The 26825-nt window shown below is 38.4% G+C and overlaps 1 protein-coding gene across 1 annotated transcript; it reads left to right on the top strand.

Moving 5' to 3' along the window:
* Positions 1-23226: 23226 nt before the first annotated feature.
* LOC141631065 (uncharacterized) lies at positions 23227-25864 on the top strand. The gene is made up of 8 exons (XM_074443785.1): positions 23227-23232; positions 23467-23688; positions 23775-23944; positions 24026-24212; positions 24434-25183; positions 25226-25315; positions 25451-25602; positions 25696-25864. Exons 1-8 carry the CDS (start codon positions 23227-23229, stop codon positions 25862-25864), a joined length of 1746 nt encoding a protein of 581 aa, XP_074299886.1.
* Positions 25865-26825: the final 961 nt, after the last annotated feature.

Genomic DNA, 26825 nt, shown 5'->3' with positions numbered 1-26825 from the left:
GAGAATAAGGAGAAGAGAATAAAAGGAAGGAAATAACAGATAGAGAAGAATAGCTAAGACAAACGGTTCACCATAATCATCCGGTCGAGTAATCTAGGTCTCAAGTCAATGCAAATACGGTCTAAGGGGTAGCGAACGTCACCTTTCGGTCCTTAATTCACCCTAAAGTGTAAACAACTTAACTTTCGCCCTCACTGCAATACTCTATTGTTCGCTACTAGTCTACCTTTTCCAACCTTTCGGTCCAGGTCAAGGATCACTAAGAATTAAAGGTCTAATTGCGTCGACTCAATTAGGCAGTTACAATTAATTGTAGCATTTAACCAACAAAGACAGTACCAACATTAACCTAATAAATCGATTACTCTCCCTTCATATTACGGATCCCCTATAGTCTTAGCATAGGACAATTAGATACTCATAACCAATGAATTATCGATAATGACGAATTGATAATTAAAACTAGACATGGTGATAAAACTAATAAGGATTCCAATAAAACAACTATGATAACAATTAAAGAGAAGAAGGGATTAAAGCAATAAATAAAATTAGGAATAAAAGTAGAATGATAATACCAATCGTGTTCCAAATCCGAGTAGTAAAGAGTAAAAGAAGGGCCAAAATCCAAAGAAGAGTAACAAGAACTAGAGTAAAACCAACGTGAGAGAGGGAGAGCCGAGTAACGTAGTTACTCTCCCAGTCTTATATTAAAATCTAATCTATGGACTGATTACAAAAGCCCATAAGTAATTTAGGCGGAATTTGACTAAAACACAAGAAACCATTCGATCGAGTAGATTACTACTGCTCGATCGAACAAATCATCACCAAACCACTCGATCGAGTGGTAATAAACCACTCGATCGAGCACCTCTTGCAAAGACTCCTCGATTGACCCCTTGAACTGCTCGATCGATCAATCTTGAGTACATAAAGCATTCGATCGAGTAATTAACCACTCGATTGAGCTATCTAGGCACGCTAGGACTTGAATTGCTCCCCGAACTCAGCTCACGCGTCTTCCAAGTGTTAGATATCCAAGCTCCGACTCCTTATTTCCCATGAATGCATACAATTGGGACAATTAAGGCTCGATTTAGCTCCTCTTCGGTCAATTCCTGCAAAATACAATAAACAGACCAAAGTAGAATATTCGGGGGTATTTGTAGCCAGATGCTACATAAAAATACAGAAATGCGTGTAAAAATGAGGTGAAAACCTTATATAAAAGACACGCATCATCTTACAAGTCTCATTGAAAAGATAGGTGATGGGTAAAAAATGCAAGGATTCATAGGCTCACATTTCATCAAACATAACATGTGCATGAGTTGAGATCAAAACAAGCAAGCAAATAAACCATGAAAGCATATTAATTTAAGCATGAATCATTCCCCATGTTGGTTTCCCCTAGTTACCCATTAACCCTAGCTAGGTCACTACTCACTCATTATCATGTTGATCATGCAAGCAAGGTTGTCAATCATACCAACAAAAGGAAACATGATGAATAAATGAAAGTAATTAACAATAATTAAAGAGAGATTAAGAGAATTATACCTACTAATGATTCCAATAATAAAGAAAAGAATAAAAGAAGTACTTGATGCTTGATTGAGAGGTTGTCAATCTCCCAATAATAACCCAAATAATCTTCAATTACACAAAATAAAGGATGAACAAAAAGAGAGATTAAGGAAATAAAACTTGTATTAGAACTTGATTAATTGTTTATTACAACACTAAAGAGAGATTTGATTGATATTAACTACTCTAAATATTGATAAGAAGAACCTACTCTTCTAATTACACTAATGGGGTATTTATAGTGGAAATTAGGTGGATGCATTAGGGTTAACTAAAGGCTAAACTTGTAATTACACTTTTTAGATTGAGCAGGGAGGAGCCGGTATTTTTTGAAGGAAGGGCTTCTTTCTTTGTATCTTGGAGAAGACGAAATTTCGCTGTACTGGAATCCGTGCGTATTGGAGTCGGGATGGGCGGATTCAGGCGAGGTACGACGGGCGTCTTCAGGAGAATCCGGGCGGATTCTGTGGCTGCTGTCCGGGTGTCTTTGGAGGAAGACGCACGGATTGTGCTTGTGGAGGACGGACGGATTGTGGACAATCCGCTCGGATTGTAACTCAGCACTATTTCTTCTTCTTTTCTTCCCTTTTCTTCATAAAATCCTTGGGGATTTCCTCGGGGATGCAAGGATCCTTTCTCAACATTGCTCATCTACTATCATATGTACAAAGGCCTTCTAATCTTGTCTCTCCTTGATGCTTGGTCATTGAATTCAATCAATTTAGTCTTGTTTTGCCATGAAAATGCAAGATTTGCACTCCTTTCCTACCAAGGGATCAAAATCTCAAAGAATATGCAAAACAAAGAACTAAAGACAATGAATGACCCAAATATGCACTAAAAAGCATGGGAACAAGGCTAATTCGGGGGCTAAATATGCGCTAATTATGGTCACATCAAATATCCCCAAACCGAACCTTTGCTCGTCCCGAGTAAAGAGGTGACAAAGACTAGGACCATTATTTAAACTAACCTAATAACATAGCCGATATGAGACAATTAGCGGGTCTCACTCCGCCCCTTCAACTCACAACAAGACAACCATGAGGTAGGATGCCTTCTTGCAAGGCAAGGTGGGTCTTGCCAAAATGGCGACACATCGAAACATTAAGCACACAAAATCAAATAATGGATGCATCTACAAAAGGAATAGCCACTTCCTCATCAAGTGGCGGAGGCACTAAGAGAGAACAAATTTAAGAGCATGTAATCCTTCACAAATACTAGTTCAACAAATTACTAAGGCTAAGAGGATGGCACTAAATCACCTCCAAATGGTGTTAAACTAGACTACTTTCGTCCTCAATTTCCAAATGCTTTCATCAAGAGCGATCGGATGGTGGTGGAATGATGATCCCTATGATGCTAGTAGCATATGTCATGACAAGTCTCGAATTCTCTACAAAAGTAAAGGTCATGGATCGTCCCAAGCTCGACAAAGTGGCTTGACAAAAGGCTTTTTGGGAATGAAATGCTCAAATCTTTATAAACAAAGGGTGGATATGACTAGTATTCAAAATTGTCCTCATTTAACTTTCACATTTCAAAAATTTAAGATGGGGTTTGTCCTTTCCGGGCTAGTGTCCTTTGCTTTCGCCAATCGCTTATTAGGCAACCGGTTAACCTCTAGACAATAGCTTTTCGGGGTGATAGTCACTCTGTCTCTGGGCGGCCGAATTCACAACCGTGTGGGGGCCCAATTCAATGGATCCCGCTCCAAAGCACATCGAAGTGGTACGCCTCCATCAAAACAATTAAATTTCTCAACATTTCAACATTTCATAACATTTGAGGTTTCCTTGGCATTAAATTACTTCCACATGACAAAATTCTTTGAAATGAGCACTTCAAACTTATTGATAGAAAGAATTTTTGGGTTGCCTTACCACAAGGTCAATCAAGGTCACCTAGACAAGTTAACCAAGTCCACATCGCATCACTGGGTTGGATAGGTGACTCACATGCAAACCCTTGACTAGGCTTTGGGTCATGGGTCAAAAGACACTAGTATGACACTATCTAGGGTGTTTTACAACCATTATAGTAGGCAAAGTCTTAAGTTGAAAAAGTATTTGTAATGGCTTAGTTGCTCTTGTCAAAGTTCTCAATTAGGCACTTTTCAAAATGTTTTATCTAAATACAACTATATGTCATGATGCTACTAGTGTATACATCCTAATGCAAGTGATTCTATCAACTAATATGGCATATAAACTAAATGCAAGTCCTAAATTCACATTGTTATACCGCATCAATCAAAATAAAGCCACATAGTCATTAACATAAAAAGGAAAAAGGAGATTGGAATGATCATACCATGCGGTCTTCATGATCCTCATGTCTCGGATGTGGCGTAGTCATTCAATGTGAACAAGGATAGAACAAACACAATATATACAATATATATATATAACTACACTACAAAAGGAATAAACATGTTTTTGGGTTTTTCAATTTTCAAATTTTTATGGTTTTTCGAAATTTTTCAATTTTTTTCGATTTTTGAATAAAAGTTAAGTTAGAATTCCCCATCCCCACACTAATATGGGCATTGTCCTCAATGGCCAAAATGATGGGAAATTATGCAAACACGATGCATGATTTCTACACTAAATGCAATCTACACTAATCTATACTACATGATGCATGGTTTTTGTTTATGACGGAGAGGATAATTTAGATTACCTCCCGTTGTGTATGCATTAACTTCCCCAAACCGATCTAGACATTATTGCTAATGTCCAAGGATGGGTGTAGTTCATGCACACACTATGCAATGCATGAAACTAATTTCTCATTTTGGATTTTGAAAGGTGGGAACAATAAAATGAGAACACCTCAAAAGTACCGAGGTGTGAGTCCTCAATGGTGCTAGGACTACTCCAACAATGATCAAGAAAAATAAAATACAAGTTAGCAAAACACAAACTTCTTTTCATGAAAGTTTAAAATTAAAGAGAGGAGATGAGAAAACTTCACTTAAACTTAGGTGGGTGCCGCTCGCCCGCTCCACCTATCTATGACGTAATCCTCTAGAGATCGGCATCATCTCCTTCTAGATCGCTATCCCATATCTCCTTTGATGCATCACTCAAACTTGGGTCCATGAACTCGTCCTCTTCACTTTCAAGCTCCACCGTATCTCCTCCACAAGAATTGTTGCTTCCCTCCTCTTGTCTCCCGTTTGCTCCTTCATTTGCTCTCTCCGAATTGAGGAAGAGTAGGTCCATTTGAGCCCATGAAGGAAATGCTCCTTCCTCACTAATCTTTCCCTTTTGAACCATATCGTGGTATTTAGGATAGAGTGCATAGTAAATGTCCACGTTGGTTTCGTATTGACGGTAGTGCAAATCTTGTAAGATTCCTGTGACAAAGTCATCACGTGGAAGGATGAAGGGATTTGGATGGTTGTACGGTTGGTAAGGAAATGGGTAGGGAGGCACTTTTATCTTCTCTTCTTGAGTTTGTTGTCCTTGTTGTTGTGGTGGTGGATTTTGAGATGGTGGTGCTTGTCTTGGTTGGGTTGGGTTTGGAGGGATGAGGTAGGATGGGATTGGAGACAAATGTCCTCTTCTCGGGGAGATACGTGGTAGGTCGTTCATTGGTAGATATATCGGATCTCTTCCTTTTGTTAACCACTTGATCCGCTTATCGACCCCCTCAAGGGTTATCCAATGGCGATGAATGAGAAGAAGATCTTCATTTATCCTCGTGTTTCCCAAAAGAGGAGCATACTCATTTTTCTCATTGAATCTCGGGTTGAAATGCTTCGCAAGTCTAGTAATGAGTCCTCCATTCACAATGTGTTTCATTCCATCATCGTCACCATTCCTAAACTTTGCCCATTTCTCTAGTAATACTAGAGGTGCATTGAAGTGGTACACATTTCTTCCTTGAATATTGAGGTAGGATTCCATAAACACAAGGTCTAATTGGTTCACTATGGCCGGATCTCGGCAGGCAAGTAGAGTGCCCGAAAGAAATCGATAGGTAAGCCTTATGATCGGATTTTGGATATGAAAAGCGAGGCATTCCTTGGTGTGTATGAAATCCCGGCCGGTCCTGGCCCTCCACAAAGGTTCAACACTATACTTCTTTGGCTTCGATGTTCGGGTAGGCGAAACATCGAGACCGAGTACATTTGTGAATTCTACAAGGGTCATCATCCTAGAAACATTCTCCAACCTAAACTCTATGTAAATTGTTTTGTTCAAGGTTGTAATCTTCAAAAAGCTCAAAAAATCAAGCACAAGAGATCGATAAGTTTGTTCATACATGCGAAAAGGGTTGAGAGACCAAATACTTCAAAGAGAGCTTCCACTTGGTGATAAATCCCAAGTTTCCTCAAGGTAGCATGACATAAAAACTTAGTGGGAAGAATATTCTTACTTAGAAGCCGGTGGAAGACTAATCTTTGCACATCATTGACAAATTCCACATTTGAGAAGTCATCAAGCCTTGTAAGATCTACAATCTCTTCATGCTCCCTTCTTAATGTGTTGACATGGGAGGTAGAAGAACTTCCCCTCATCCTTGGTCTCCTCCTATCCCTAAAAGAGGATCTCCTTGGTGCCATTCTTTGATTATAGAGCTGGATTCTTTGATTTGTGAAGGAATTGAGATGCTCCTTGTTGATTGAGTGTTGCCATTGGAAACCCTAGAAAATTGGGGCTTTTTGATTTTTGTGGGTTTAAGAATGATTTGGATGTGCTTGGGAGTCATAAGGAGGTGGGTTTTATAATGCAAGTGGAAGGAGGGGTGATGTGTCACTAAATGTGTGGTGGGGTGTAATTTTAATTAAGAAAAGACGGGTTAAATCAACGTGGGAAGACAGGCGGATTCGAGCAGAAGACGCTCGGATTCAGGCTCCTCGGGCCGGGCGGATTCTGGGTAAGACGCCCGGATTCTTTCACAGCTAAATTTCCAAAAATATAACGCCACAAGACGGGCGTCCCGAGTATGAGATGCTCGGATTCCTTTTTATCGGGACGGGCGGATTCTACTGAAGACGGGCGGATTCTCTTCCAGGAATTTTTCTTGAAATGCACAGGTAGAAAGACGGGCGTCTTTCTAGAAAGCCGGCCGGATTCTTCAGAACGGGCGTTTTCCCTTCTGGGACGCTCGGATTCTCCTTCAGTCCAAAAATCTTCAAATTCTCAGGGTAGCAGGACGGACGGATTCTCCTCAGGCCGCCCGGATTCTGGCAAGACGGCCGGATTCCAGGGAACACGCACGTGTTCAAGCTGTGAATTCTTCCTTTGACTTTCTTTCCTCTCCTAGATGCTTTCCCACACTTGAAAATTGGTTTCTTCCTTCATAAAAATTCATTAGTGACCCTCCCTCACTTACTCTCATGAAAAGAGTTCATGCTTATTATCAAAAGAAGTGCAATAAAATTATAAATACAAGTTAGAGGGTTAGTATATTTACAAGTGGTGGTTTAGGGAGGACTCCACCAAACTCTCCCTTTGATGGTTCTTTCAAGGATGAGAAGGCCCGAGGTAGGTGACCTCGACCTCTCCAATGAACGCTCCTTCATAATATGGCTTCAATCTTTGACCATTGACCTTGAACTTGCTTCCATCTTCCGCCTTGAGTTCAAAATCTCCATATTTTCCAACTTCGGTTATTACATAGGGGCCCATCCATCTAGAGTTCAACTTTCCCGGAAAAAGTCGGTAGCGGGAATTGAATAGAAGGACTTTGTCTCCTTTATGCAAGGCCTTTTGTCTAATCCTCTTATCATGGAGTAATTTTGTTCTTTCCTTGTAGATCTTTGCATTCTCATAGGATTGTAGTCGGAATTCCTCCAACTCTTGAATTTGAATCATCCTCCTTTGACCACTCAACTTGAGATCAAGATTAAGTGCTCGGATTTCCCAAAAAGCTTTGTACTCTAATTCGATTGGCAAATGACATGCTTTTCCATAAACAAGTTTGTAAGGAGAGGCTCCTATGGGAGTCTGATAGGCCGTCCTATAAGCCCAAAGAGCATCATCAAGCTTTGTGCTCCAATCCTTCCGGGTCTTATTCACAACTTTCTCAAGGATTTGTTTGATCTCTCTATTTGAAATTTCAACTTGACCGCTTGTTTGAGGATGATATCCCAAGCCGGTTCTATGTTGAACACCATATTTGGTCAAAAGAGGTGCAAGTTTCTTCTCATAGAAATGTGTTCCTCCATCACTTATGATCGCTCTAGGAACTCCAAATCTTGGGAAGATTATCTTCTTGAAGAGCTTGGTGACCGTTTTTGCATCATCATTTGGAGTGGCAATGGCCTCCACCCACTTTGAGACGTAGTCTACGGCCACAAGGATGTACTTATTCCCATTGGATGTCACAAAGGGACCTTGGTAGTCGATTCCCCAAACATCGAAGATCTCCACCTCTAGAATGCCCCTTTGTGGCATTTCGTTTCTCCAAGAGATATTCCCCGTTCTATGACAAGCATCGCAATGAATGATGAACTCTCTTGTATCTTGAAACATTGTAGGCCAATAGAAGCCCGATTGAAGAATTTTTGCAACGGTCCTCCTTGCTCCATGGTGCCCACCGTAGGGTGATGAGTGACATCCTTCCAAGATTCCTTGGACTTCCCATTGAGGGATGCATCTCTGGTAGAGCCCATCACGACATTCTTTGTAGAGGTTTGGGTCATCCCAAAAGTACCTCTTTACTTCGAATATGAATCTCTTCCTTTGGTTGTGATTCAAATTTGGAGGGATTACTTTTCCAACAATATAATTAGCATAATCGGCAAACCATGGGGTGATGTGCCTTTCGAGTTGTGTTTGAATGGCCATCAAAATATCGTCGGAAAATGAGTCATTGATCGGGGTTTCTCCATTTTCATCATGAAACCGGATCCTTGACAAATGATCCGCCACTACATTCTCGGCTCCTTTCTTGTCTCTTATTTCTAAGTCAAATTCTTGAATAAGCAAAATCCATATCAAAAATCTTGGTTTTGCCTCCTTCTTTATCAAGATATGTCGGAGAGCACGGTGATCCGAAAATACAATCACTTTGGATCCAAGCAAGTAGGAACGAAATTTGTCCAAAGCATAGACAATGGCAAGAAGCTCCTTCTCGGTGGTATCATAATTAACTTGGGAGGAGTCAAGAGTCTTGCTTATATAATAGATGGCGTGAAGAGCTCTCCCTACCCGTTGGCCAAGAACCGCTCCAACGACGTAGTTGCTAGCGTCACACATAATCTCGAATGGTAATTCCCAATTTGGAGGTTGGATGATCGGTGCCGAGATTAGTGCTTCCTTGATTCTATTAAAGGCTTCAACACACTCATCAGTGAATTGGAATTGGGCATCTTTAAGCAAAAGTTGAGTGAGGGGTTTCGCTATTTTTGAAAAAGCCTTTATGAAACGGCGATCGAAACCCGCGTGACCGAGAAAACTTCTCACCCCTCTAACATTCACAGGAGGTGGGAGTTTCTCTATCACCTCAACTTTAGCCTTATCGACCTCGATGCTCTTTTCCGAAATTAAATGACCCAAAACAATTCCTTCATTGACCATGAAGTGACACTTTTCCCAATTTAAAACAAGACTAACATCTTCACATTTTTGCAACACAAGAGAAAGATTATGCAAACATGAGTCAAAGTCCTTTCCATAAACGCTAAAATCATCCATAAAAACTTCCATTATAGTCTCTAAGTAATCGGAGAAGACACTCATCATGCATCTTTGGAAAGTGGCGGGGGCATTACATAAACCAAAAGGCATCCTCCTATATGCAAAGGTACCATAAGGGCATGTGAAGGTGGTCTTATGTTGGTCATCCGGGTGTATAGGGATTTGGAAAAATCCCGAATACCCGTCAAGGTAACAAAAGAATTTGTTGGAGGCTAACCTCTCAAGCATTTGGTCAATGAATGGTAGGGGAAAATGATCCTTTCTTGTTGCGGAGTTTAATTTTCGATAGTCAATACACATACGCCAACCGGTGATCATTCTTGTGGGTATTAGTTCATTCTTTTCATTTGTCACTACCGTGGTACCTCCTTTCTTAGGTACCACTTGGACGGGGCTAACCCACAAAGAGTCCGATATGGGATATATGATTCCCGCATCAAGCAATTTCATAACTTCTCCTTTGACAACTTCTTGCATGTGGGGGTTCAATCTTCTTTGGGGTTGAATGGTAGGTCTATGGTCTTCCTCTAGATGAATTATATGCATGCAAAAGTTGGGACTTATCCCCTTAAGTTCATCTAGACTATAACCTATATCCTTTTCATGTTGTTTCAACACATCAAGCAATTTTCCCAATTGGTTCTCATCAAGTCTATCATTGACAATCACGGGTTTGGTCTTTGATTCATCAAGGTAAGCATATTTCAAATTTGGGGGAAGGGGTTTTAAAGTAGGAATTTGTACCTCACTTTCCTCCTTTGGAGTTTCATTGAGAATTTGCTCCATCTCCATTAGACATTCCATTCTCATAGCATATTCAACTTCATTCTCATCAACCTCATCATATTCAAATTCCATGATGGGTTCCTCTTGCTCTTGAGCTTGTAAAATATCTTCTAGGATGGATTGCTCATCCTCTATGGGTTGACATGCTTCCACAAGAATGTTATGCACCAATACGGATTGTGCATGAGTAAGTTCTTTGTTAGCTAGAGCGGCCTCAAAAAGATCCACCTCCAATTCCCAATACATATTTTTAGCCTCACTTGCTTCCAAGGCTTCCAATGCTTGCAAGGGATCTTTGAAGAAAGGTATACTTAAGTGGTCCTCTACAAAACAATCTATAAGGTCCATCTTGCAAAATATCGAACAACTTGAAAATAATTAGAACAAACCTTGAGGAATTTTACTTCCCCAAGGCAAAGAAAGACACAACTAATAACAATATAAGAAAATCTAAATCAAGTTAACACCGTCCCCGGCAACGGCGCCATTTTTGATCGGTCCGTTTCGTGTTCACAATTTAATAGATGTTGTCGTTGGGTCACGTCCGAATCAAAACACAATTTATAGCTTCACAAACAACTCTACAATTAGTAAAGAGGCAAGTAAAGGTCGGATCCCAAGGGACGGGAATTGAGATGAGATTTCTATTGAAACTAGTGGTGTATTAGGGGTGTCACAAATTGGGTTGATGTAGAAGGTCACTAAACTAAAATAGCAATGGAAGTAAATAAGAAAGATGAATTAAAAGGGTTGCAAACAATTGATAAAAAGCACTAGGGTGTCATGGGGTCATAAAGGAATCATGGGAATTGATCACACAAACATGTTCTCAAATTATAAGCAAGCAATTATTGTTGTGATGGATTGAGTTGGGTTATATCTTACAATCCTAGGAAAGTTTGGGTCCCGGAGCCGAATCGATTAGATTGTACAACACCTACAAGTCGACTTAGTCTTCCCTACTCAACAACATGCATGGTCTAATGAGACTCGAGTTGGTTTATGTCTTACAAGTCTCATTGAAAAGATAGGTGATGGGTAAAAAATGCAAGGATTCATAGGCTCACATTTCATCAAACATAACATGTGCATGAGTTGAGATCAAAACAAGCAAGCAAATAAACCATGAAAGCATATTAATTTAAGCATGAATCATTCCCCATGTTGGTTTCCCCTAATTACCCATTAACCCTAGCTAGGTCACTACTCACTCATTATCATGTTGATCATGCTAGCAAGGTCGTCAATCATACCAACAAAAGGAAACATGATGAATAAATAAAAGTAATTAACAATAATTAAAGAGGGATTAAGAGAATTATACCTACTAATGATTCCAGTAATAAAGCAAAGAATAAAAGAAGTACTTGATGCTTGATTGAGAGGTTGTCAATCTCCCAATAATAACTCAAATAATCTTCAATTACCCAAAATAAAGGATGAGCAAAAAGAGAGATTAAGGAAATAAAACTTGTATTAGAACTTGATTAATTGTTGATTACAACACTAAAGAGAGATTTGATTGATATTAACTACTCTAAATATTGATAAGAAGAACCTACTCTTCTAATTAGACTAATGGGATATTTATAGTGGAAATTAGGTGGATGCATTAGGGTTAACTAAAGGCTAAACTAGTAATTACACTTTTTAGAATGAGCAGGGAGGAGCCGGTATTTTTCGAAGGAAGGGCTTCTTTCTTTGTATCTTGGAGAAGACGAAATTTCGCTGTACTGGAATCCGTGCGTATTGGAGTCGGGACGGGCGGATTCAGACGAGGGAAGACGGGCGTCTTCAGGAGAATCCGGGCGGATTCTGTGGCTGCTGTCCGGGCGTCTTTGGAGGAAGACGCACGAATTGTGCTTGTGGAGGACGGACGGATTGTGGACAATCCGCTCGGATTGTAGCTCAGCACTATTTCTTCTTATTTTCTTCCCTTTTCTTCATAAAATCCTTGGGGATTTCCTCGGGGATGCAAGAATCCTTTCTCAACATTGCTCATCTACTATCATATGTACAAAGGCCTTCTAATCTTGTCTCTCCTTGATGCTTGGTCATTGAATTCAATCAATTTAGTCTTGTTTTGCCATGAAAATGCAAGATTTGCACTCCTTTCCTACCAAGGGATCAAAATCTCAAAGAATATGCAAAACAAAGAACTAAAGACAATAAATGACCCAAATATGCACTAAAAAGCATGGGAACAAGGCTAATTCGGGGGCTAAATATGCGCTAATTATAGTCACATCAATACTCATATCCAACAAACGTCAAAAGACAACACCAATCTATGTATGGTTATTAACATCCTAAAGGTGTTTTTCTCCAAGCTCAAATCATGAAATTTACTCCATGTTTACTCCTAAAGTAACAAAGCTCAACCTACCAAACTTTCAAATCCCAAATACGATTAACAAAGTCAAGTTCCAAAACCCAAGTAACATTTACAACTCACTCCTTACACAAAGAATTCCCCAACCAATCACACCCACTCTACGTCAAGCAAATAGGCATTAAAATAACCAAGGCGTGTCTTACCACACTAGCAAAGCTTTCACAACAACACAAACTCTCAAAGCAAGGCTTAGGAGTCAACCACAAACAAACTCCACAAAGCCAAATTATCCAACCAAGGTTAACATCCAACAAAAGAAGGAGAGGTATCTACGAGGCGTCATGGGAGGATAAGCAAGAACGAAAGATAGATTGGGAGGGTACAAGGGTAGCTTCCAAAGTCAAACAAATGGGAGTTTAGAAGAAAGATAAGCATAAAGAGGCAAATAATAAGGTAAGGTACACTAAGAACAAGAAAGGAAGTATAAGCATTCTTCTAAAGGTTGAACAAATCTTCAATCTTTGGCAATAGGCACCAAGACTTGATCGCCATATAGGTAGGCTCAAAGTTTATCGATCCAAGGGCACAAGAATTAATTTATGACAATCAACAACCACGTTAGAACCTAACAAAGAGCAACCACAATGCAGACTACTATCTTTAGTCCTTGAGTATATCCATCTCTCATTCATTATTCAAGGTCAAGTTTAAATTAAGTTTGGGGAGCACGTGTGTGCATCGGGAGCGTTATAGCTCTGATACCAACTGTGACACCCCCGGATTTCTACGAAAAGAAAATGCAACTTTGTAACGGAAAAAGCGATGTTTTAAAAACTTTTATATTAAAAACCGCGGATTCACTATTTAAACCAAAAGTTGAGTTTAAATAAAGCTTTTATACGAAATACAACTTAGCAAGATGAGCGGGATCTTAATCCTTAAATAAAACTCAATGATAAAAAATGGGTTTCGAATCTAAACTATAATTAGGAAGGTCAATCGTTGTAACTACAATGCTCGCTAGCTCACACGTCTTCACTCCCAAGAAGCAACACTATCACCTGTCATTCATATAAACATGAACGCCATAATTAGGGGGGAGTAACTCAAGGTTCTCCCAGCCACATTATATCAAAATGGACATTACAATGAACTCAAATAAACAAGGCATGTTAAGCAAGATGTAAATAACTTGACCAATTATAATCATGGGAGCATACATGCCAAACATGATATGAGAAAGTACAGTAGAATAGAAAATGAACATGTCCAGGCATACTCAAATTAGTGAAGCAAAGGAAATAATCATAGGTATGATATGAACAACACCAGTGTGAGTTCCAATTAAAGATAGCACACACAACTATCTAAGGCCATAGAATATAGACCGACATATGTGAAACTTGTGAGTACGAAAGAAAAAAGAGAAACATTCATCACTTGTCGATCATATTGATACTAAGAGGCTTGCATCTCACCTCTGTAACACCCCGATTTATGAAGGAGCCTTTAGCAAGACATTCCCTAATAAACCGGACTGTTACCATCTCGGTTTCCCGAGGTAGTGAATAACAAATTAAACTCCAAGGCAAATTATATAATTACTTTAACTTAATTATTACAAAACCTCTTTTACATCAAATTACAAAGAACTAACATAAATGAAAGTGAAAGTCTTCTAAATGATGATCTAGTTACTAAGTCTTCTGATCCAGTGTCTCACGCCCATCAAGCTCCCATCCTATCTCATAAACCTGTCAAGTCTGCTCCCCAATATTTGGATCATCACAGGTGTTCACGAATACACAGGGTCAACCACGAGGTTGAGTAAGGAATACAATGAAACAACAAAATCTGATATGCATGCTCCTCCGTCACCTCCATCTCCATCTCAACTCACATCTCATAACCCGGAACGCCCGGCCATACCAATCCCCGGCAGGCACAACAATCGACCGTCGTCGATATACCAGCTCAACAGCTGAGGACACCAGGGCAAGTCCTGCAGAACCAGCCTGGGCCTTATCACAACATCACATCGTATCTCAACATCGTCACTACCACACCATCCTCCAACTCCAATGCATATGAAATGCTCAACAGTAATCAATGCAACACAATATGTATATCAATGCAACACAATATGTATAACATACTCAACACGATCAATTCAGTCAACCACATTCCAGTATATGAATCATAACATAAATCAACAACCACGAAACAAGTCAACGTTCACAGCTTGGTCATACGAAACACAACAGGTCAACCTAATTTAACAACAGCGCTGATAAGTCAAGTGTATTTCCCTATCTTTTCGCAATCCAAGCACACACAAGCAATCAATTATGATCCTTCATATATCCATCACCTACATAACATAATTATGTATAATTACCACCTACTTAGTCAATTAATCATTCACATAACCTAGACTCATCGTAATTTAATAGGAATATCAACTTAAAGAACAAACACGACTTTTCCTGATTTTCCTGCACATGGCAGACTCGGTATAAAATGAATAACTAATTCCAGAAAATTCAAATTGATGCAAGGCTAATTGAATTGGAACCCCATGAGTCTTAGCTACAAATTATATCTAACGTGTTTTTCTCAAATTCCATACTTATCAAGGGTTTTCAGACTGATTTCCAAAAACTGACAGAAACCGTCGCATAAAAAGTATTGATTCATAAAACGAGTTTAAATCATTATTTTTCAGAAATTCCAAATCCTATTATCATCTAGACTATACAAATATGATTTATGAAGAAGCCTCATAACTGAATCGACATAAAAATTAGAGTTTCAAATCATTTTCCACAACCAAATCAGATTCGCGGACTTTTCAGCGACATGTTCATAAATAAATTACCTAGGACAAACCATAAAGAATTTGACTACAAGATTTTATATGCATAAACTAGACATCAAATAAACAGGACTCTCTTTTCAAACTTTTCGAAGAAGACGACTTTAAAATAGTATAAACATTGGAATGAAATCGACTTACAAACAGGGAAATCGAATTAGGTTGAAATCGATGAGAAATCTTCAATCAAATGAAAGGCTCGACAATTCTTCTTCCTCTCCCTCTCTCTAGGTTTAGAAATAGTTTTATGAATGATAAAATGAAATTAGAAATGACTCAACTGTTAAAAATAAAAACCTTGGCCAAAACATAAAAGAAACCGTCAACTCGCTGAACCGGTTTACTCGGTCAAGTGCACTCGGCCGAGTAACACACACTCGACCGAGTACCAACCAAGTACTCGACCGAGTACTCCAACTAAAATACGGAGTATTAAAATTGTAGATGGGTAAATGGGTGATACGATTCTTGACCCAAAAGACAAAATGTGGTGTAACCCGACTCAACATATACGATATAAACCCGACTTAATAACATTCACGATATTACGATGCAACCAATATAAAATGTATAATAACTAATATATAATAATATCCGTTTAATCGATTATATAAAATACGGGGTATTACAGTCTTCCCCCCCTTAAAATGAACTTCGTCCCGAAGTTCGCTCCGGTACTCAAACATCAAAAGGGTATTGTATATCGTACATACGGACATCATGCATTCCTAACACAGTTAACACACACTTTTGACACATCAATTAAATATAACAGACACGAAATGTTACATTCTACCCTCCTAAAAATAAACTTCGTCCCGAAGTTTAACTCATCTTCACTTAACCCAACTAACTACAACTAATAACTACCTGAGAACACAAATGTATAACAACTAAATAACCACCTGAGAACACCATCATCCTTCCATCTCAATATCGATTTCAACTCAAGTAACTCAATAACTCAACACTAGTAACCAATTTCCATCTCAAGTGCAACATAAACATTAAGATTTTACCATCCTACCCAACTAAAAACATGGTTACGTCCTCGTAACCTCTTTTCAACTTTCATATACATATACAACAACATCACTGTCAACAACATGTAACAGAAAAGAACACATGGTAAGAAATTGCGTATTAACATTAAGGTCGAAAACAAGGTTTATTATGGAATTAACTGATTGTCAACAAATAACACTTATTACTTAGCTCATTCTTAACTTAAAAACACAACCTCAAACTAAAAGAACAAAAAAAAAAAACCAAAGGTTTACACGGTTTCATAACAGACCGATCATGGTGTTAGTAGCTCTAACATAGCAGTCCTTAGGTCGCGCTTAATCTGACTCTGGTGACTTTCTCAGGCGTTCCTTTCTTATCCCATCCATCCCGGTCCAAAACTCTTGGGCCCTTTCTAGGAAAGTATATACTATAGATGCGCTCGTTATCATCGTCAAGCTCGCCAGTCCGCATTCCATCCCCTGTGACTTCTATGTCATTCCCTTCTTGGTTCACCTCCTCCCCAATGTCTGGTTGGGGTGGTTCAGTCGTACTTTTGGCATCCGGTACATTAGCATAAAATTCGTACCTCAGGTCGCCTGATATAAGGTCAAAGGTATGCTCGGGCGGGTAACTGGCCCCGTCGCAGTAATTGGGGTCACGGCATAACCTCATGCAATGGGTGGACAACTCTCTCATATAGAAGTGTTTGCTGTCCTTTAGTATGCCGGAGTCAGGGATAGTATCAATAAGGGTATACGCTCTTAACTGGGTATTAGTTAAGTACTCAGGGTGTCCATTATGGCCATACTTGTCCATGGCAGCACAAAGTTTTTCACAATGCTCATTGAAGTCAGCATCACGTGACATGTAGCAGTCCCACGGGTGGTACATTGTAGGGATCCGTCCTACAGAGTTGAAAGCTAAACAAATTAGGACACAGGGGTGATACCGTAGAAGGGTGTTAAGATAAGGATTCATTCACGAGATTTAAGTGTGTGAAAGTCATATAACAAGTTTTCAGAGTAGCTGTTGTAGTACCAAGGTTTTGGTCAACTCGAGATTATCATAGTTCGCCTACTATTGTCTCTCCTGAATTAGTTCATCCATACCTTCACTTCGTACTCTCACCTCATCCTACCCCCACGTTACATCTAAAGGAACCATCAGCCAAGGTATTCGGTTTCGGTACATATAGGGTTCATTAACTATCTTGTGCACATATATGGAAACACTTAACCATGCAATATATATATACTTGGTTTGTAATTGATAAGCGCACTTCACTTAACTAAGGCAAGAAATCACCCATCAAGGACATAAACAACACACAACATCTTATGCCACCAGTTGTTTAACACACAAGAGGAACATCATACGTGTGGACATGTGCGCAAAAGATATTAACCATACCCTGCCGGACGACTGGCTCAACAAGATATATTAACAAGGAGTTATGATCCTTCACACAACACAGAACACCCGCATTATCTACTAGAGAACAACAACCTTAGAAAGATCAACCATAAGAATATACTTATACCAGCATATAATTTAACATTGACCCCACCAAATTCCTCTCCCAAGCCAAAATTATTACTAATTCCGAACAATTGATCCATATGCGCATTCATTCCGCCCTACTACTAACAATCACCAGGAGTATTAAAACATGCTGTGCATATGCACTACTTAAACACTTTGAAACCACAGAAAACATAACATGTAATCAAAACCATTTGACTCATCAGATATGCAACACGAATTAGTCAGTTTGCATGATATAATTTCTGAAAACATATTTCCCAATAAAAATAACAACATATGATCCATGACAACAACAACATTACTTCCATATCACACATGTGTTTAACATTTTAGCAACCATATCGTTCAATTGTGTCCAGCAACTTTGTATAACACATTTTCAGCAAAACAAAAGATATCGCATAATTAGCTTAAACATATACATTTGCCATCATATACTTTGTAGAACATTATCTATGATAAAAGATTAGCAACTTGAACAACTTCCCTGATTTGCACGATTTGAATAATTAGGCAACTCGTAGCTCAACTAATTGTAACTTTAACGACTATCATGTAAACCAACGCATATCATGTGAATCATTAAAGGGTTATCCCATTATAATTGCCGACATAGTTATCATAAGCAATCTTCATTAGAATATAATTGATAGCAACGACTCGAGAATATAGATATGTCAAATGTCGTGCTACATCAAACAGTTTCCTTTATATCACGCCCATACAATTGCAAGAATCACTTTAGCATTTTATGACAATATAATAACGAACATATCCAATAAGGAATAACAACACTGTTTATTGTCATGTCATAGGTGTAGGTTCAACTGAAATAATTTAATGCGATGAAGGTAATAAATATAACTATGGGCACACAAAATCACATGAAAGACATTAAAACTCAGATGACATCCTACATGTGTGAACATTTAGACATACTCATTACTACCATCCATGTGTAAACATTTAAACATAATTATTATAAATATTCATGCGAGTATATTAGAACAATCAAGTTAACATTTAACGCCACCAACTTTACCAAGATATGACAATATAGTTTTATATTTATATATATCCGACCACTATACAAATATGATGAACACACCAGAGATATTACAACATGCCAAACCTATATAAAATATGCAAACAACTGGACTCGTATAAAATATGTCACCTTTGATTAAGAACCATATTCAGCTATTCAATTTCACACATACTATCATGCCAACAATGCTATAAACTAAACTTTAATTGTTATCACTTGTTAAGATACATAATCAATGCATATGCGTGCTACTATCATCATATAAGGACATTATAAGGTCACATTAATAAGGCTCATGAAATAACCAAACAATTGTATGAAAACTCAACATAGAACGCACATTTTACAAGTCATGATTCACGTTGTAACTTCCAAAGACCACGAACAAATAACCGTTCGATTAAAACTTGATTCATATTACTTTTATAAAATACGGAGAGTTAAAAACACAGGGGAAAAAGAATTAGGTCTAAAGCACAAGAATTCCATCTTTAAAGAATTTTACAACTCAGTTGGTCCAAACAAGTATGTGACAACAATTGGTCCGAAACTTGGGTCAGTTTGCAACAATTACCATTTAATATAGAGACATTAAGAATTTTCGTGGCTTATCAATTTGAAAACATATGCGAATCTTCTGATCGATGGAGTCGGAATTATGCAAAAATTATTACTACAATTTAAATGAGGATTTTTACAAAATCGTTGGTCAAAACATCACTGCACAGGAACTTCCTGACCACAGCCCACTAAAATGTTTATTACTCCCAATCCGTATATCCTATAAGTATGAAACCAACGCCAAATGAACACTAACTCACGAGGCTATCTCTCATAAAATTTTCATCCATAGGCAATAAACATAAAAGAAATGGCAGTAAGGTCAATTAAAGAGCAAAATCAAACAAAACGAGTTTCAGCACTAGGTCATTCTTTACTATGTTACAAGCTCTTATGAACATACTATGTATACTAACCCATCCCAACTTAAATCTCACACTTTGTACTTACGTAAACATATATCCCATAGAATCCCTTCGCATCTCGATCTACTCCTTACATCTAAATCACGATTGCTATGACTAGAAACATGCAATTCAATAGTGTTTCTGATTACTATCACAATACTATACTAGCATGGCTTCGGGATCACATAACCGCATATCACTAGACATAGTAGTACTATCAACACATCATTCAACATCCATCCAGATAAATATCATCAATTCGCAATTATTTTTCACGCTCGCGATTATCACAATCCAGCATTTCATTGATTATCAACCTGAACACGAAAATTTTAATTCTCATCTCCACAACATCATATGATCACGCCATCATTCATACAAAATACTTACCGTAACGTTGTCCTGCAACAGGGTTAGAATATATGAGTCTCAAGGTGTACATCCACTCGATTATATCCAAGGTTTTCCTTCTAACTACCCCATTCACTCGATTTCTCTCGGGTTACCTAGTTCAAAACTGAGAGGGCAAAAGAGCACGCATTAAGGGCGCCTTCTTAACCGCACTGTGAGCTCCAAACAGTTTATTCCCAGGGGTTCATTTTATTTAGACACATCCTACGTTCATTGGATTCATTGGTTTAGGCCTGAGGATCGTTCGCTCTGATACCACTTTGTAACACCCCGATTTATGAAGGAGCCTTTAGCAAGACATTCCCTAATAAACCGGACTGTTACCATCTCGGTTTCCCGAGGTAGTGAATAACAAATTAAACTCCAAGGCAAATTATATAATTATTTTGACATAATTATTACAAAACCTCTTTTACATCAAATTACAAAGAACTAACATAAATGAAAGTGAAAGTCTTCTAAATGATGATCTAGTTACTAAGTCTTCTGATCCAGTGTCTCACGCCCATCAAGCTCCCATCCTATCTCATAAACCTGTCAAGTCTGCTCCCCAATATTTGGATCATCACAGGTGTTCATGAATACACGGGGTCAACCACGAGGTTGAGTAGGGAATACAATGAAACAACAAAATATGATATGTATGCTCCTCCGTCACCTCCATCTTCATCTCAACTCACATCTCATAACCCGGAACGTCCGGCCATACCAATCCCCGGCAGGCACAACAATCGACCGTCGTCGATATACCAGCTCAACAGCTGAGGACACCAGGGCAAGTCCTGCAGAACCAGCCTGGGCCTTATCACAACATCACATCGTATCTCAACATCGTCACTACCACACCATCCTCCAACTCCAATGCATATGAAATGCTCAACAGTAATCAATGCAAGACAATATGTATATCAATGAATGAAATCATGCCGACTCCGAATGTTGTGATAACATACTCAACACGATCAATTCAGTCAACCACATTCCAGTATATGAATCATAACATAAATCAACAACCACGAAACAAGTCAACGTTCACAGCTTGGTCATACGAAACACAACAGGTCAACCCAATTTAACAACAGCACTGATAAGTCAAGTGTATTTCCCTACCTTTTCGCAATCCAAGCACGCACAAGCAATCAATTATTATCCTTCACATATCCATCACCTACATAACATAATTATGTATAATTACCACCTACTTAGTCAATTAATCATTCACATAACCTAGACTCATCGTAATTTAATAGGAATATCAACTTAAAGAACAAACACGACTTTTCCTGATTTTCCTGCACATGGCAGACTCGGTATAAAATGGATAACTAATTCCAGAAAATTCAAATTTATGCAAGGCCAATTGAATTGGAACCCCATGAGTCTTAGCTACAAATTATATCTAACGTGTTTTTCTCAAATTCCAAACTTATCAAGGGTTTTCAGACTGATTTCCAAACACTGACAGAAACCCTCGCATAAAAAGTATTGATTCATAAAACGAGTTTAAATCATTATTTTTCAGAAATTCCAAATCCTATTATCATCTAGACTATACAAATATGATTTATGAAGAAGCCTCATAACTGAATCGACATAAAAATTAGGGTTTCAAATCATTTTCCACAACCAAATCAGATTCGCGGACTTTTCAGCGACATGTTCATAAATAAATTACCTAGGACAAACCATAAAGAATTTGACTACAAGATTTTATATGCATAAACTAGACATCAAATAAATAGGACTCTCTTTTCAAACTTTTCGAAGAAGACGAATTTAAAACAGTATAAACAAGGGAATGAAATTGACTTACAAACAGGAAAATCGAATTAGGTTGAAATCGATGAGAAATCTTCAATCAAATGAAAGGCTCGACAATTCTTCTTCCTCTCCGTCTCTCTAGGTTTAGAAATGGTTTTATGAATGATAAAATTAAATTAGAAATGACTCAACTGTTAAAAATAAAAACCTTGGCCAAAACATAAAAGAAACCGTCAACTCGCTGAACCGGTTTACTCGGTCAAGTGTACTCGGCCGAGTAACACACACTCGACCGAGTACCAACCAAGTACTCGACCGAGTACTCCAACTAAAATACGGAGTATTACAATTGTAGATGGGTAAATGGGTGATACGATTCTTGACCCAAAAGACAAAATGTGATGTAACCCGACTCAACATATACGATATAAACCCGACTTAATAACATTCACGATATTACGATGCAACCAATATAAAATGTATAATAACTAATATATAATAATATCCTTTTAATCGATTATATAAAATACGGGGTATTACAGTCTTCCCCCCTTAAAATTAAGTTCGTCCCGAAATTCGCTCCGGTACTCAAACATCAAAAGGGTATTGTATATCGTACATACGGACATCACGCATTCCTAACACAGTTAACACACACTTTTGACACATCAATTAAATATAACAGACACGAAATATTACAACCTCCTAGTGCCGATATGATCAAAAGACTCTAATGGAGAGACACATAATCGAAAAAATCAAGGTATCGCTCCCACGGGAATGGCATATATAAAGCATCATAACTATATAAGAATTTTACTCTCTAAGACTCAAATACTCTCGGTAGGATGACGATCATAATACGGTCCTAGTCTAAATCTGGCCGGACTCTAGGGATGTACTTTACCCGATTCGATATGCGATAAACGTTTCTCATCCAAGACTCGATCGACAGAGCGAAAGTCGAGTACCCCGAATTCGGCAGAACGGCACGAAAGAGGCGGAAAGAGCATGAGTTAACCAAATCCGCCAGAATGGAACGGAAGTGGCATAAAAAATGTCAACCTAGCATGCTATACACAATGACACCACTACAAGTAAACAACCAAACAACCATACTAGGCCATTATCCTCTCTGTATGCGATAAACATCTCGCATTCAAGACTCGAGCTACAAAACGGAAGCCGAGTATACCACATTCGGCAGAACGGCACGAAAGAGGCGGATTAGTGAGTCAAGCATGAAGGTATAACAAAATGACATTTTCATAAGAATACGACTCATTACAAGTAGTTGCTTAGAATAAATCACTCATACTTGAAATATGATGAAAACATGAAAAGGAGCAAGTAACAACCCACAAGTGAAATAAACTATACCACTTCATTCTTTTATAGCATAAATAAACATTATGTTTCATATTTATCTGTCACTTGATTTTAAAATAAACAAACGATACAAATGAATTTGTGTATTAAAGAAGCTGAAGAGTTTGAAGAATGTGCTTAAGGCCCTTAACAAGGAATGCTACTATGACATTGAAAATAAGGCTACCAGTGTTATTCAATTGTTGGGGACTCTTCTGGAGCAGCTCAGTGTTAATCCTAATGATCCTGATCTTATTGCAAGAGAGATTGAGGCCAGTGCAGAGGCTAAGGACTTGACCAAGGCAAGAGATAGTTTCCTTAACCAAAAAGCCAAGGTTCAGTGGCTAGAGGAGGGTGACAACAATTTGCTTATTTCCATGGAGCTATCAAGAAAAGATGCATCATAAACAAAGTTATACAGATTGAGGACCAGCATGGCATCCAATGTGGAGACAGTCATAGCATTCAAACTGCTTTTCTGGAGTATTATCTATCTCTTCTTGGTAGTAGGAAATCCACTGCAGTAGTGAGGGCTGATGTGCTTGAGAAGGGGCATTTATGTACCAATGAGCATGCTGAGATTCTTAATAGGTAGGTGACAAATGAAGAGATAAAACAAATTATCTTTGCCATTCCTAATGATAAGGCCCCTGACTCGGATGGCTACACTAGTGGCTTTTTTAAGGAGTCATGGGATGTTATAGGGCAGGAGATATGTGGTGCAGTCAGTGATTTCTTTGTGACAGGCAGACTGATTACTCAACTTAATGCCACAAATGTCACTTTAATCCCAAAGATTGAAAGACCTACCTCTGTCACATATTTCAGACCCATTGCTTTCTGCAATCTCATTTATAAGGTAATTTCCAAGCTACTATGTAATAGATTAGCTCTGGTGTTGCCTGATATTGTTCATGACAATCAAGGAGCTTTTATAAAAGGTAGGTCCATCATTGAAAATGTTCTCATATGTCAAGATATTGTGAAGTTGTATTCCAGAGAGGGAGTGTCCCCTAGATGCCTGTTCAAGATTGATTTGCAAAAAGCTTATGCACTGTTGAATGGGACTTTGTTGAGAAGATGTTCAAAGGCCTCAAGTTTTCTGATCAGTTTACTCAGAAAGTAATGATGTGTATTAAAACTACATCATTTATCTTATCTTTGAATGGAAGCGCCATTGGTTACTTTAAAGGACAAAGAGGACTTAGACAAGGGAACCCCATATCCCCCCTTATTTTCACTATGTGTATGGACTACCTTACCAGACTCATCAAATTTGCTACAGATACATGGCCATTCAAGTATCACCCAATGTGCAAAACTCTTAAGCTCACCCACCTTATGTTTGCAGATGACCTGTTCATGTTTTGTAAAGGGAATGCTAATTCTATTATGCTACTCATGAGGGCATTTTCTTCTTTTTCTCAAACTTCTGGTCTCAGCATGAATAATGCTAAATCTGAGATATTTTTCAATGGTATGAAAGAAGACTTGAAATCTGATATCAAGCAAGTCACAGGTTTTACTGAGGGCAGTATGCCTTTTAGATATCTGGGAGTTCCCATACAGGCTGGTAGACTGACAAAAAAGGAATGTACTAGCATTACTGAAAAAATGGTGGCAAGAATCAGGGGTCTGGGAGCTAAGAAGCTGTCATATGCAGGCAGAATTACCCTCATTAACTCTGTTCTCAATACCCTTTACAATTACTGCGCTACAATGTTTATTATACCTAAGAGTGTAATCAAGAGGATTGAAGATATATGTAGGAACTTCTTATGGGATGGTAGCTCTGAATACCATAGAGTTCCTCTAGTAGCTTGGGATACAGTTACCTTAACAAAAATAGAGGGAGGATTGGGCATTTAAAAGGCAGAATTGTGGAACATTGCTACTGTGGGCAAACTGGTTGACTGGGTGTACTGCAAAGCTGATAGACTGTGGATAAGGTGGATCAATCAGGTATACATTAAGAATCACGACTGGCAAGATTATACACCTCCTGCTGATGCAACCTAGTCATGGAAAAATGTATGAAAAGTGAAGGAAGCAATAAAGAATGGCTATGTCAATGCTGTATGAACTGATAATACACAGGGATATTCTATCAGAAGAGGGTATGACTGGCTCAGGACATCTCAACCAGCCAAGGCTTGGGCAAGCATAGTTTGCAACAATTGGAACATACTTAAGCACTCTATTATCACCTGGATTACTATGAACGAAGGGCTGAATGTCAAGGAAAAGCTGTTTAAATTTGGCTGTTGTATTGATGACTTATGCTGTAAGTGCAACCATGCCACATAAACTCTTGATCATCTGTTTCTCTACTGTGAGTATAGTCGTAAGGTCAGAACTGCAGTTGAATGCTGGACTGGCATGGCTCTTCCTACTGTCAGTGTGCTGCTTAATGGAAATAGGAAGACTGTTCAGTGGAAAGTGCTAGCTACAATTCTAAATGCTGTGTACTACAACATTTGGATGCAGATAAATAATGCTAGAGTTAGTTAAATGATTATGAGGCCTGAATTTGTAGCTAAACAAATTGAAACTAAGGTCAAGAGGAGGATCAAGTTTAAAGCTGGGCAGGAAAATGATCATTTTGCACTTGGTTGGATGAGAAATTTAGGAGTGTAATGCTTTTTTTTTTTCTCTTTTGATAAGTCTTGCTTGACTCTTTGCTTGTAATTAACGTTTTTGTCGTTTTTGATATAATACTTACTCACATTTCACCAAAAAAAAGTGATACAAATGAACTAAAAATACGAAACACGAGATAAAACTTAAACAGACCAATGAGAACTCGCATGTGAAGTATATAACGTAATTTCATATCGCTCTAACACGAGTAGACATTTTATTTCATATTTATAAGTTATTTGAATAAAGTATGAATAAACGATAATAAACGAACTACGTTATATAAAACACAAGACAAAACGTAAACAAATCAAATACGAAACAAGTATACATAAGCAGGGGTCATAGTGTAACACCCCACGTTAATTGAAGAGGTCCAGTGATAGGCTTAAATCACTAGTTCTTAAAGGGATTGTAAGTACTACACATATCGCACTTTCTTTTATGGTCATCCATGCAAAAGAACTCCACAGTTAAGCGTGCTTGGCTGGGAGTAGTCTTAGGATGGGTGACCTCCTGGGAAGGTTCCCGGAATGCGTATGAGTGAGGACAAAATGCGGTATAAAGGACCTGTGTTGATCTGTGGGCCATGCACACAGCCTGGTGAGCTATCATAAGTAATCACTCCCGACCCGGTTTGGGCCGGGGTGTTACAATGCTAGCCTAGATATTACTGTAACTAATATTATTGTTTAATAAAGTCGCACATAAAAATTCGCATTGCACGAGTATGCGATAAGGACAAACAAATAATTTATATACAAGTATGGACAGACTTGAAAGGTGACAGAAGCCAAGGGTGCACCCAGGACTCTATATAAAGCAGAGGGTC

This window comes from Silene latifolia, chromosome Y, assembly GCF_048544455.1.
Source record: "Silene latifolia isolate original U9 population chromosome Y, ASM4854445v1, whole genome shotgun sequence".
NCBI lineage: Eukaryota > Viridiplantae > Streptophyta > Magnoliopsida > Caryophyllales > Caryophyllaceae > Silene > Silene latifolia.
Note: the sequence above shows the minus strand (reverse complement) of the source record. Positions and strands in the feature narration are given on the sequence as shown.